The sequence below is a fragment of the Diadema antillarum genome, unplaced genomic scaffold (genome assembly GCF_040938485.1).
Source record: "Diadema antillarum isolate AM-2024a unplaced genomic scaffold, OU_Dant_1.0 scf00000212, whole genome shotgun sequence".
NCBI classification, from domain to species: domain Eukaryota; kingdom Metazoa; phylum Echinodermata; class Echinoidea; order Diadematoida; family Diadematidae; genus Diadema; species Diadema antillarum.
Window position 1 is genome coordinate 636987 of NW_027271101.1, and position 14360 is coordinate 651346.

The following is a 14360-nucleotide window of genomic DNA, read 5'->3' on the forward strand; positions in this document are numbered from 1 at the left end:
TGCCCAAGCACTTGTCTGTAATATTTTTTAATGCCTGAATCACAATACAAAGTACAATCAAAATGATAAGGCAAGTTACACATAGTGAACAGAAAAGTTCTTATGTGCAGATTAGCACACTAATTCTGAACTGCGATGTTGAAACTGTTATCTTACGACACACACACATCATTTAACTCATAGCAAAACTGGGACGGTTCATGCTGCCAAGCACCAGAGGAGTCAGTGACATAAATTGCTCCTCCTAATAATCGATGCTGCTGCAAACCAAATAATGCGCAAAATTGTGCAGATGAGCAGACAGTCATATTGGCTTCACAAGTATTCCTCCTGTCTGTAATATATTGCTCTTCAGGCTTACGCTCTCTTCAGGATGCATAATGACTCCTGTATGCCTTGTGACAAATATTTTTTGCAAGAGGCAAAAGAGGCAGTCACTCTAATGTTGTATTCTGTGATTACCTATCCCTCCCCTACTCCAACCTCCCCCCCCCCCCCCCCATGAAATTGTTGACGAAATTTAGTCGCCAGTCGGGCTGCATCATGTGCATCACGGTGTCGTTGAACCCTGCGCGTGATGAACGAGGCGCAGGGCCCGACTACATTTTATGTCGGCAGTGAAACGAGAGAAGAATAATCCATTGGCGCTCACAGTGTATCGATAGAGTGCTGTGTTGTTTTCTTTTTTTATTTCCTCCTGATTGTTGATTCTCAAGAGGATCGAATGTGTATTCCCTGTGGAAGAAAAATAGCAGAAACAAAACAAAGCCACAAGCATTTGCTTCGTTGAAAAGTCTCTATGTTTGAAGTCAATTGCTTTTAATTTTAATTTTGCATGTTGTAGGATTATCTTCCTCATATCGAATAGACTTGGCAGAGAGCGAGAAAGATGCTAATATAGATTTTGAGTTTGCTTTGTTGGAGTGTGCAATACCACTCCATAGATCAATAAACTGTGATAAAAGAAAGTAAAGTCAAACTTGCAGAATGGTAAAAGTTTCATCAATATTTGGTTATGAAATGATATTTTTAGGAACTTTGATGTTCATATGATTTTCATCAGCATTTGATTTGTATTAAGTTTCACAAATTTGCTGAAGTAATAGTGATGCCAATATTTTACCGCTGTGGTTTGTACATCTACATGTAAGAGTTTTATCTTAGCTCAATACTGGTAAGTTTTTAGCAAATGCATGGCATTTAAAATCCCAAAAGTATCTTACTTTATTCATGTTTGATTTTTTTTTTTTCATGAAACATCTGCCATTCTGTAGTTTTGCTTTAATTCTTTTAGAGTTAATTTGAACATAAAGGTGGAATGCAAATTTAATGCTTTTCTGGTCTCTGATGATGATATGAAATCTTTGAATATCACTATCTGTTGCTATATTTGAATCTTTCTTTTAGATCCTTGTGAGGGCAGTCACAGGGTGGCCAAGATTCCCTGATTTTACTGGAATGCTCTCCCAGAAAAGTTCACTATTTTATCACGCCCCAAACAATCTATTGATAGGCATGTATCACATAAAAGTTTCTCCCTGATAGCCTTTTAGACCCTCCCTGAGTTCATGTGTGAATGTTAGCAGCCTTGTTGGAATGTCATTAGGCGTTTTCACATCAGCCCGATGTTTCGAAATAGTGCGCTATTTTCTGACTTGGGAAATTAAAAAATATCTCGAGCTTGGATTTTTATCGGGCTGATGTGAAAACGCCTATTGACTCTACCATTCCCCTCTTTTCCCTCATGCCCCCCCCCCCCTCTTTAGTTTTAATTTGGGGGGGGGGGGACTGACAATAACAACAACAAAGCAACAATCAGCTGTCTTGGCACCATAGAAGCATGACAATCACACCTGAATACTTTCATATGGTATGCCAGCCAGTTGTTAGAGACATTTTAGTAAAGTCAGTAGAAAAATGTGTCCTATAGTAGTAGTAGGCCTAGATATTGCAGAATAGGTCCATGGTACTAGTATATGGCAAGTTGTCTGTGTGCTTATGCCTGTGTTTGTTCGTCTGTGTGTGTGTGTGTGTGCATGAAATGACTGACGGAAAAAACAAAAACAAATCAATTTTGTTTAGGTATTTATTTTTGTGTGAAATCTCCCCTACCCTCACCAAGTTAGGGAAATATTCCTAAAGTTGTCAAATCGAACTTGTTGAAATAAACGGGGATGACACTCTAACATGCCTCCCTTTAAAGTTGAATGTTGATTATAGTGTTATTTGCTTGCTGATATTGTATCCTCCTTCAACCTTGCCAGAGTCTGTTGCTCTTTTAACCCCTTCTTTTGGTTCAAATTTTGCCTGGCTGCACCAGCTCGTAATACAATCAACAGTCACCCCTGGTGACCCCATGCTCACCACCCCTGCTGGTTGGGGCAACTTTCCTTGTGGTAGCAGAATGTGTATATCCTTCCTCAGCCCCTCAACGAATTCTGAAGTAAGCATTGTCTGGGAAGATAGCAGGGAAAAGAAAGAAACTGAGAGGGGGTGGGGGGGGGGGGGGGGTAAAAGGAAAGAAATATCTTTGGATATTGACCCTATTTCCCCCTGTACTGAAGTGGTTGGTTATCAAGTTTCTGATTTGCTCTTTTGACCCACTAGCCTTTGTTCCAGTCTGCTGTATGCAGATCTGCATAGTTTGAAACGGGCTGGCAATCTTTGAATACAGCTTGTTTACCCACCCTGCCAAGTTGGCATAGTGCTTATGTGCCTGCGATAAAACAAGTTTGTTATCTTTGTCATTTTTACGTGGCTGAGCAGAAACAATGCTGGTTATTTGCTGGCAGGTCAATGTGATATCATTTCAGCAGTGGCTGGCATGCTGCTCAGCTCAACATGTTATGTTTTTTTTTTCTTTTCACCCTTTCTTTAAAACACTGACAAGTTGGCAATATCTTGATATGGGCGCTATTTACAAATCTCTCAAGAGTCGTGCATTAATCATTAGCAGCTGCTAGCCTGTTATTTGCCAGGGTGTTGACAAAAGAGAGGAGAGAGAAGAGAAAGAGAAGAGGAGAAAAAGCTAGGGGGAAGAGGTGAAGAAAAAAGCTGGCAAGAGCTGGTGCGCCTGGATCCCTCTGCAAATCTTGGTAATGATATGTCAACAGATGCTGTGAATCATGATGATGAGAGTCAAACTTTTGACTTCTCTACCCCATCAGGGCTTCTTAAGCCTTACCCCCCCCCCCCTTCCTCTCTTTGCTGCCTTCATTGCCAAAGCCAAGGTGGGAGGGGGGGGGGGGTTGAACGTGATGCTTCCTATTTTGGCAAAAGGAAGCTAGTGACGAATGTCCAAATCCTAGTCCGTGCATTTTTTTTTTCTAGATTGGATCTGGCATGCTGTAGATGAATGCCAAGTATTGAGCAGAAACACTTGTTCCACAGAAAGTCAAGATGTTGTAATATTTCACCAGTGTGGATGGAAGTGACAAGTTACATTTTGCTCATTTATACTCGTATGAAATGACACTTGCTTCCTTTTGGCAGAGTAGAGCTGAATGGTTTGGGGGTGGAGAGAGAAAGGGACACGGGAGAGGGACATTCTTTATTGCACATCGTTTTGTCCTCCTGGTGCGACCACATATTTACCTTCTATGCACCATGCAAGAATCTCACAGACCTGCTGCTGTCTAAGCTGTTAATTTCGGGAGGGTTTAATGTTCACAAATTTCGCAAATCACAGTAGGACCGCTAATTTAACAACACACAAAAATGTCACCATACGCTAGGGTAATAGCCCATTTACAATAATGGCCTCAAAGTCAATTCGTGAAAACATCTCACGAAAATGTCTAACATCATTCACAAAAATATCGGTGTGTGAAAATAACTGCTTATACAGTGGTTTAAATCCTCTTCTAAACATTTGCAGAATGCAATAATGCCAGTTTCGGGTTCCACTGTGCAGGAAAAGGTCAGTTGTACCAACAGGGCATATTGGTTTTTAAATTCACAGAGAGTAAGTAAGCATCAGTGATGTAATGATCATTCATGTAATTCTGATAGATGATGTTTGCCAGCACATCCACCTAACAACAAAAGTAGTATGCATTTGGCAATATCAATAGAAAAAAAAAAAAGATTGTTAAAAACAATGAAATGTATGTTTTCCCCAAGTGTTGAATTGATGCACCATTCTTGTCACCTTATCTACGCAAGTTCATCCTTTGTTTACATAATGACTGAATGAATTCCATAAACTGGTTAATCGGAGAAGCTTACACATTTTGTCACTTTGTAAATGAGTGAAGCATCTAACCAGCTGAGAAAAAAAAAAAAAAAAAAAGAGAGAGCTCATTTGTACCCATGTGCACATGAGCTAACTCCAAACTGGCTTATTATTTCTCATTTGCTTTGTTTCTGTAATGTATGATAAAGAATAACTTGCAGTCACAAAGCATCTCGACTATAGAGGTCAGAGAAAGGTGAAAGACAGTGTTGGGACTTGTGACTGCCAAGGAACCCACCACCCTACCCCACCCTTATTTGTGTCCTATCAGGGCAAAATTGAGGTAGAACGTATTTTGTATTCTAATCTCATACCTTACTGCTGTTTGTTACCAATCACCCTATAGATTTAAAGGAGAATGAAAAACCAAATATATATATGCCCTATGGATTGAGTGAATGCAGCAATATTAGTAGAACACATCGGTGAAGATTGAGGAGAATTGGACAATCCTTTCGGTAAAGTCATGAATTTTTAAAGTTTTGATGCTGCCATCTAGATGAGGAGACTACGAGTTTGTGAATTCACCGCAGGACAAGGATAGAAAGAGAATATAAAGAGAGTTCAACACATTATTCTAGCATAATGAAAGAGCATTTGATTTACCTCTTTCAGAAAGCAGGGGAAATAGTATTCTTAGTATGTGTAGGACCTAAGTAGTGTAGGGAATGTTAACTTTTCTTTGACAACAAAAATACTTTAGGAAACCTTCAAACGACCATTTTTTTTTTTTCTTTGGCAGAACTCTCTTTACATTTCTTTTTCTTTTTTTTTGTATATTTGGCTGACAATGATGTCACGAGCTGGTATAGTCTCTTGAATCTCAACCAGTAATGATAGCAGCACTAAAACTTAAAAAATTAATAATTCTGAATGGACTGTCCGATTTTCCTCAAACTTCATTGATGTGTTCTACTACTGTGTTCTACTACTATTGCTGCATTCACACTCCACATGTTTATTTGGTTTTCACTTCCCTTTAAGCCCATGGCCCTTTTTGAGAACTAAGGGATCATACACCAGTCTCATTTGTGTTAGTCTACACACATGTGTAATGCTTCCTTTTCCTGCCTTTTTAACTGAACGAGCTGAGCTGTACGTGACCTTGTGCTGTGGAAAAGGACACCACTAGGTCTTTGCTCACAGCCCAGAGACATGGTAAAGGCCGACTTGGCTGGCTGGCTGGCTGGCGAGTATTGACACACAAGTGCCATTACTGCACGGTGTTGAGGCTTGAGGTGTGTATGAAGCCAGATAGTGTGTCTCTGTGTGTCCAAGTGTGTGTGTTTGTGTGTGTGCATCTGTGTGTTACCTAATGCAGTAGCTATGTAGCGTTGTGTAGTGCCAAGGCCCTTGCGCACTTCGTCGTCATTGGCAAAGGGTGAATACTCTCTCAGCACGCTCAAAAAGTCTGGGAGAACTCCATGGGCGCCTGGTGAAGTTTGGGTTCTCTTGCCACGCATCGTGCTGTATCTTCAAACTCAAGAGGAAAAAACGACAAACTAGAGTAATTACACTCCATTGTCGCCCCGGGTCTCTTGCGTACTTGTGAGGGACCATATATCTTGGACTACTTCTTCAGTGTGAAAGGCAAGTTGGAATGACCTGCCATGTGTCTGTCCGGGAATGTGATCGTGACCCCGCAGTCCACCACGACCACACAGTGATGGACGGGGACTGTTTGCTGCCTTGCCGCGATGTTCAGTCATGCCTATGTTAGCTGTAAGTATTTCCGCGTACGGGGATGGCGTGTGTTCAGCCTAGCTAGTTTTTGCCCCATTGATTGGTGGCTGCTGTTTCGAAGGCCTATTCAGAGTGTTTGGTATTGTACAAAGTGCCTCTTTCAGTCGATTATTGACTGGACATGTCTTTGTGTGGCACGTTAGAAGCCATTGTGCGAGAGTGAGCTAAGGTGAGGGAAGGGAATGATTGTAGACTGCATGTGGTTCCACTATCACTTTCACTGTGATGCAGGGTCAGTGGACCTCATGAACGGCCCAACAACTGAAGGACTTTGGAGGAAGCAATGCTTGACAAAAGGGGAGGGGTGGGACTCAAGAGTAACAAAAGACCAAGAGCTAAGAAATCCCTTTCACTGTGTTCAAGAAGTTGGATTAGACTATGTCTGCCATATGCCGGGATCATGTCTGCCTTATTCAGCAGGGGCTCTATGCATTGATGAATGGGACAGGGTGATTAATAAGGAAATCCATGGCTGCTTGCGTTCAGTGAGCTGTGTGTTGGATGTCTGCGTGCTATGTAAGCTCAGTGTGTGTGTGTGAGTCTGTGTGTGTCTGTGTGTCTGTGCACTGGCAGTGCATGAGGGTGAGAGCTAGCAGGAGGCCTGTTTACTTGTATGTGTGAGAAAAGAGAGAGTGAGAGAAAAGCCAGAGAGGTGTGTGATTGGGGGGAAGCAATTAGGTCGCTAGCCTTCTTTCCATCGCATTACAAGTCTGCAGAGTGCTGGCCCAAGGAAGTAGCCAATAACTGGTTTATTCCTTTCACTGCGTGCAAACTGGAATTGGTTCATTATTATGGCTGCCTCGTCGATGATAACTGCGAAGCTGTACTCTCAATCTTGTGCCTCTCCGCTGAGCTAGTCGTGTGCCTCGCAGCAGCACTGCATCTTCCTGCCTGCCTCAGATTTCCAGCCGAGGACTTGTACTAGTCAGGAATCCATGTTCTTCTTTTTTTCCCCCTTCTCTCTCTCTCTCCGCCATTGCTCTGCGCGTTGGATTGCTTGATAGCTCCTCATAAATGGATATATATGTTGCGCTCGCTGTTTGTGCCATGCCGTGTATGTGCAAGTAAGGGAGGGATACATTCGACCATGTGATTACATTTGTGTATGTGCACTTGTATCCGATGCTAGTCATTGCCACAAGAAGGAAACATATGAGCCTGTGTAGGTAAGTGGATTAGTTGTATTTTACTGTTCTGAAGGTGACTGACTCTAGGACTTCAATTATTTGCTTTGTTGGTAACTGACTTGTCTCCCCCCCCCCCCTCCCCCTTTTAAATTTCATTCCAGGAATTCCATGACTGGACAGTTGCAGTATTACTTAGTCTTTGTGTACAAATGCAGACTTCCTATATTACTTGGCAAACAGACATGTTTTATAGAGGGCACATTGATAACAGTGTGACATATGTGTATTTCCCCCCTTTTTTTCAGGAGGTGGGGGAGGGACATTTTTATTGTAGTAGCATTCAGTGAAATACATCAATCCCTTCCCCCCTCCCCCTCCAGATTTGGATTCACAGCATGTGTGTGCTGACAGAGTCAGACAGTAGCTCATTAAGAATTGTATACGAATGATAGCAAGTGATCAGTTGTCATACATAATGATCTAACAAATGGCATTACCCCGCATCACTACACTAGCTGCATTTTTTCAAGTGGGAAATTTGGTATGAACATGTGTGTATGTCCAAGAGTAGACTTAGCATTACTTAGTAACATTAGGTAACTGGTACACTTCTTTGTGGCAGATATGATATGCGTACAGCTGTTGATCATAGGGAACTTTCCAGCTGGCAAGTCTGTGGAATAAAAGCAATCATTGTGTCACAAAAAAAGGAAGAAAAATCAATCTTATGGTTAGCAGGCATTCTAAGAATAGGTATAATGCTTTACAGAATCTTTTTCTTTACCGAGGGAGCAGAGTTGAACGTACCCACCAAATTAATCAATATTTTGCAAACATGGCAAGGTCATAGACATGCAGATATAGGATCATCAGTTCTAAGAAACCTGTCTTCCAGGCGAAGATATTCCTGGTCTTTTGTCAGCGGGGATACAGCTGGAAATTTTTTAGAAGAACTGCTTTGACTCCTTTCAGAAGAAAGAAATGATCAGATGAATGATGATTACCTTTAAGACAAGAGGCTAGCATGCCTCCTTGTGAGTGACTGGCATGGCATGTCCTTGGTGTGGTATTAGTCTAACATAATAGTAGGCTGATACACAAGGGAAGGTCACCCAGTTTCTGCGCTGTCTTGTGGTTGAATGACAGCCAATAGGATTTGTATTTCAATGCGGAACAGAAGAAAGGGGTGCTTAATCCACACTTTTTTTGTCACTGGGTCGGAATGTTCAGCTAGCGTGAAGCTATTTCAAACAGAAAAGGGGGGGTTACAAGAAGCTGTAGAGAATTTTAACAGGAGTGATATGATAGTCTGGAGGTAGGCAGCATGGTGTTATATTTTTCCTTCCTTTATTTTGCATCCTGGTTTGATTCTGTCTGTTGTAGTACAGGGAAGGGTTTTTAATCTGAGGTGATCCCTGAGTGGTACTGTGGAAAGCATGTGGCTAGCTGTGGCTTCCATTTCGTACAAACAAGCGGACCTGTCTGGCAGCCCGCCAAGTGGGAAGTGTCTGCCTTTTTTTTTTCCCCCATCTCTCTTTTTCTCTTTCGCTGGTATGGGTCAGAGCGAGAACTGAGCCAGGAGGTGGGCTGGGAACCCCCAACTGAGCTTTCCAGAGAGATGCCCGTGGAGACAAGATTGCCTAGTCCACAGACTTCACACTTTTCTCCTCCCAGTAACCGTAAATTTCCTCCTGGAGAAATCCGACTGACAAATCCCTGGCGTGTACTGTCTTGTCTGACTTGACTCCTATTATTAGATATCCAGGACTCGTCTGCGCTGGTAGGAAAAACTGTGGAGTTTATAATCCTGAATCATGTTTAATGGAGAGAGGGCTAGTGTCTTGGCCAAGGATGAAGGTGGTCTTGGAAGTTTAAGTTGAGGTGTCATCTGAGCCCCTGAATGGTCATGAGGAGAAGTGTTTCTGCAGTAAACTGTAGGCCTATTTGTATACTAAGATAAATGGGTAGTCACATATTTCCAATCTAAACACAAGGAGGGTCATCACATAGGCTAATTCAATAGCCAAGGCTGCACATTAACCCATTTTCTGTTTTTTCTATTGGTCCCACCTGTCTGTTTGGCCAGTAGGTACAAATTGTACCCAGTCTTTCCATTTTTTTACTGGTCCATTCTCGAAAAAGTTTCTAGTCCGACTGTGATTTTTACTAGTCCTGGACTGTTGGACCAGTGCCAGTGTGCACCATTGCAATAGCCACTGTCAGTTCATCTGGGAAAGACCTATTCATGTTTAGAGTGTTAGGTCACTCAATGACTGGTGTATATCAGCGCATAATGGATGGATTTTGTTATGAATCATTGATGTGTCACCCTGACAACGATAGCTATGAATGATTAGTTCATGGTTGTCGTGCGCTATAAACTGTCCTTGTGCCTGATAGATTTACTGTAGTAGGTGTGCATTGACGATGCACATTGCATAAATCATTAGTCAATTGCTGGGGGTGGGAGCTGAGCAGTTCTTTGTTGCCAGGTTGGCATGATTAACCTCTGGTATGCAGAATTATTTTCACAGCCTTCTGAGCAGAACATGCTCAGTGTCCCCTATGAATGTCTGCTATAAATGAAGGGCTCTTTCAATTCATCTGCTTCACATCACCCACAGCCTCCACTCAACCTAATTATAAGTGATGAAGGACCATTCAAGTTTTATGTTCCCGATCCGTGATGCAAGACTCATAATGATTAGACTGCAATGGCACAGTGATATGGTTCAGTTAACTCTCCGTAGTAAAGCTTTCACTAGATTTCTCTGAAAAATGAATCTGAGGAGTCAGTGTTTACCATGATGTGATGGTTTATATGCACACATTTTAATCAAAGTACTAATTGTGCAAAACACCAAACTTCTCAGATAGACTGGTATACAGATGAGCGACATGTTAATTACTTATTAATTCTAGAGCAGAAAATAATCGTAACCCTTTTTCATGGTTGATCCAAACAGGAAAATGCCAATATCTACAAAAATAACAATAATAATTCAGCATTTTCACTAGAAATTCATATGCCGCATCAAATAATAACTTCAGATAGGCCCTATATCTTCAAAAGTTTAAGGGGTTTGGTGGTATAAAATATGGGAGATATTGTGGAGGTGAATTTTTTGGAGGTTTTTTTTTCAATTCCTTCGCTGTGCACAGTGCGTTGATCAAATTGATGGCCATTACAAATTCAAAAGCTTTTATGACCTTATCGCTGAGTTAATTGCACCGTATCGCTAAATAGTAGTAGGGAATGGGGAGTAGGGAGCTTTTTCTCTTTCTTAGAAATTTCTGCCGCCCACTCTTCAAGCCCTTGTTCCTTCTCCAGAGAGGATGCAATATCTGCTTGGCATCTCTCTGACAAGTGGTAGAATACTAAGTGTTTGCAGCTCACTGTGGAGAATTACTCAGCTTACGCTGTGCAGTGGCCTAAATTACATTCACCTCGTACAGAGCACATCTGTAGGAAATCTAGTAAAACCATGAGGATTTAGCCACTGGCAGGCAGGATGGATGGATTTCGCAGAAAGCACACTTGTTACTTCTGTAATATTTAGTCAACTGCCTACTCATCACTTAGGTCCCCCCCCCCCCCTCTAAAAAAAAAGAAAAAAAAGTACCATTATGTTACTTTTAAGGTCATGCTGCAATAGGCCAACCTCCATGACACCTTACATCGAGAGGCTATACCAACATTGTAAGGTACACACTCTCAATATGCCGCCGTCCTTTCTCTTTCTGACACATGCACTCTCACACGCTCATGTGTGCACACATCCTAACAAACTTTAGCCACAGGAAATGTGTTCATTGCCGGATTATTGAGTAATCAGGGGTGAAAATCACCTATTCCCGCATGAGCCAAGCCGGTAGGTGAAATTGAAACCTACAATGTAGGGTCTACCTGACAACAGATAGTAGTGCTTGTAGTCCGATGGAGGGAGGTGGATCATGAGTACCTTTCTAATAAAAATCGTACGATGAACTTGTCAGTGACTGTGGCATTGAACTGTGCCTGTATGGTAGGCCCTATAGATATGGAAGAAAATGACAATAGTGTCAACAAATAAAAAATGAAGAGAAGCACAACAGAAGACTGCCCATGCATGCAGATATGATAAATCCTTGATGTCAAGTTGTTTAGTGAAATGATGTACAAAGAAGAGTTCTGTCAAACAAAGTGGTGGCAGAACCGCTTGAAATGTTTTCTAATGAATACCTCAAAACCACATCCAGCACTGTATTCAACACTTTTGAGGGTATGTTTGCATGTTGGATTTCCCAGTGATGATTAAACATAGTGTGTTAGCGAGTAGTTGCAGTTAATTATGCAGTGAACACTGCAGGTACACACACATGTAGGTGGTGTTTTTGCCCTTGGCAGCTAGTGCACTGGTTCCGACGGCAGTGACAAGTGTGCAGAGAATGACAAGTATAGAAAATTTAGTAGAAGAGAGGAAAATAACAGACTTAAAATCTGAAAACAACAAGGCCATGGGAGGATGGGAGGGTATTTTAATGGAATATTTAGTACTGTTCCTATCATTCTCCTACCCCCCCCCCCCCCTTTCCTTCCTCTTTAGCTGTGACGGGACTACCCAACTAGGCCATTTGTGACCCAGATCTCCCCGATTATATCACCTGCTGGAAACGATGCCAAATGCATTTGTAATCCCCTTATCGCTCCTTCCAGCGCCCCATGCCATTTCACACCACCATGCTTCTCCTTCTTTGCGGCGTAGACTGAAAACCCTCCCTAGGGCTAATGGGCACAGCGGCTTCACTGGGCCATGATGGATGTAGCAGGTCCATTGGGCAGTGCAAGCAAGGGATTTGGGGACTTTTTCTGCTTTTTTTTTTTTCTTTTAAAGCACAATGCATTTCATGCAGAAGAATGGAGTAAGCAGAGAAGGGATACTGTACATGTTTGTATTTATTCTTTGCTTTGTTCCCCCCCCCCCCCTTCAAATGTTATTTTGCTGTGATGTACACTGGCAGAGTTCAGTTTGAAGGTAATTGCTAAACCAGTGCTGGTGATTGACTGTTCCCCCTCCACCCTCCCCCACTTCCCATGTTTTCTGTTCTCAGTGTATAGTGGTACCTTTGCCACTGTAGTTCAGAGTGCATTTACAGACCTTGTTTGCCTGTCTCGGGGGAAAGAGTCATTTATGTTGAGCTATGGTGTCATATACCTGAACAGTGATCAACTTCCATGGATCTGGGTTATGCATTCAGCGTTTCCCCTCAATGCACAGTATACATGAATGATTTTCCATGGAGTCATTAATTTTCCTGTTGTGCCTCTATTTTGTTGTTCTGTTCTGTTGTGCCAGTTACCCTTTGTCCTTTTCCCTGCCTTACTTCATGTACCTGACTTCAACCTTTGCTGCTCAAGGATTTCATTTTGTTCCTCCTCTACTCACCTGCATTTTTCATTTACCAGCACATCTGCTTCTGATGGGGAACTCATTCAGACGCCCTTGCATCGTCAGTCTAGTATCAATTACTTATAATATTTGATCCAGGCATATTGTGGTGTTATGCACAAATTAGAGGGAGACCTGATAGCCATATGATGGAAAAGATTGCCGATAATAACTGCCTATCATTAGCCATTGATTGAGACCCAGGGTTTTCTTTTCGACCTTGACCCGTCTACTGTGATAAGCCAGTGTTGCATTTTATTTGCATTCCTTGTGGCACCATATGCCCACATTTCCCCCTCTGCTTATCTTGTTGCCTACATTGTGATTCCCCAACTCTGATGATAAAGATTGCAGAAATTGACCTTTGAATTGGCGTTGTTGGGGGGGGGGGGAAGGAGGGAGAGAGCAAGGGGCTCTGGTATTTCTCCACATCGTCTGCCCAATGTTGACCCAGCGCACACTCCTGATTACAAAGGTTGCAGATTCACAATTCCTGGGGTTAGCCCCTTTGACCTTCCACTGCTGTGTGGTTGCACAGCACACATCAGAGCTGGAGTTTGCCCTGTCAACAGTGTTTGCCTTTGCCTTGGCTAAGTGCAAAAGAAGTCCTGTGTGCAGATCAAAAAACAACATTTGTGTATATTCCTTTGTTATTTTGGACATGTGCTCTGTGTGTTCGTGCTGAATGACGAAAGTGATACTCCCCTGGAGTGGGTGTGCCGTATGTGTTCTGAGTGATGGGCTGTAGATAGACTCATGTTTGAAATTTGCAGTGCTGTGTGCATGTGTCTGAATGAATATGATTAAAGAACAATGTTGCTACTGATGATTTCACATGAAACTTGCTGGGAATAATATGGTGGATATGTATCCTGGTATATGAGTGTTAAACATCACTTGGGAGCTCATGGTTTCATGTGGCCATATGGAGAACTGTAGTACTTTTTCTTTTCATGGAAATGAGAAAGTGGCACAGGCCCAAGGATACGTTTCTATCTGTATGCAAATCTATCCTTATGAACATTTTGAGTTTCCAAAACCTTCCCCACTGTACTTAGTAGATTATATGAGCAAGGATAAAGGACAAAATACTGATTTAAGTGCTCGAGGTATAAGGCAAATACTCCTTCTATTTGTCACAGTAGTTACGTTCAGACGGCAGGCCCTAACCTCGAGGTTAGGAAACCTCGAGGTTTAGCTCTTGCCCCCTAACTACGACGTGTGTCCACACGACGAATCTTAACCTCGAGGTTACGAAACCTCGAGGTTAAGCATCTGCTCCCCGTAACTACGAGTGGTCCACAAAACCGGAAGTTTCAGCCCACACTGCTAACAAGGCGTCTATTTATTCTTTAGTCCAACCCTGTCCGACTCGCTTGCAGGTACTCTTTTTCTCTGTCATGGTATGCAGAGATAGCACTGCACTGATGACTTTATGCCTTTATGAAGATATTCGTCGAAAACATTTTTTTTTTTTTTTAGCGTCGGAGAAGAATATAGAATACAGTAGCGAGTTCGACGTGTTCAGTTTCAGAGATCAAGCGCATGGGAAGAAAATATGATGTTGTGTCGTGCGTCATAGGTTTTTCACGTGTAGCGTATTAGTGGTGTACGTTTGGGAGGTTGACCCAGAAGCAGAGGGAAAATTGTGGGGGCTGGAGTTTACGGCGAGGTCACTCTTAACTTCGAGTTCGTTGTTTTTTGTGTCCACACGGTGCTTAAAGGACAAGTTCACCCTCATAAACATAAGGATTGAGAGAATGTAGCAATATTAGGAGAACACGTCATTGAAAGTTTGAGGAAAATCGGACAACCCGTTCAAAAGTT

The 14360-nt window shown here is 42.3% G+C and overlaps 1 protein-coding gene across 2 annotated transcripts in view; it reads left to right on the plus strand.

The window, feature by feature from the left end:
* The window catches only part of LOC139724412 (uncharacterized), a 31278-nt gene that overhangs the window by 9033 nt on the left and 7885 nt on the right, over window positions 1-14360 (plus strand). The window contains exon 1 of one of the 2 annotated variants that reach the window (XM_071635557.1): window positions 5820-5956. The exons of the other annotated variant lie outside the window; for it this stretch is intronic. Coding sequence (XP_071491658.1) covers window positions 5932-5956 — 25 coding nt within the window. The 5' untranslated portion in view covers window positions 5820-5931. Of the gene's footprint in view, window positions 1-5819; window positions 5957-14360 lie in introns of those variants that run through there. 2 annotated transcript variants of the gene reach the window in all.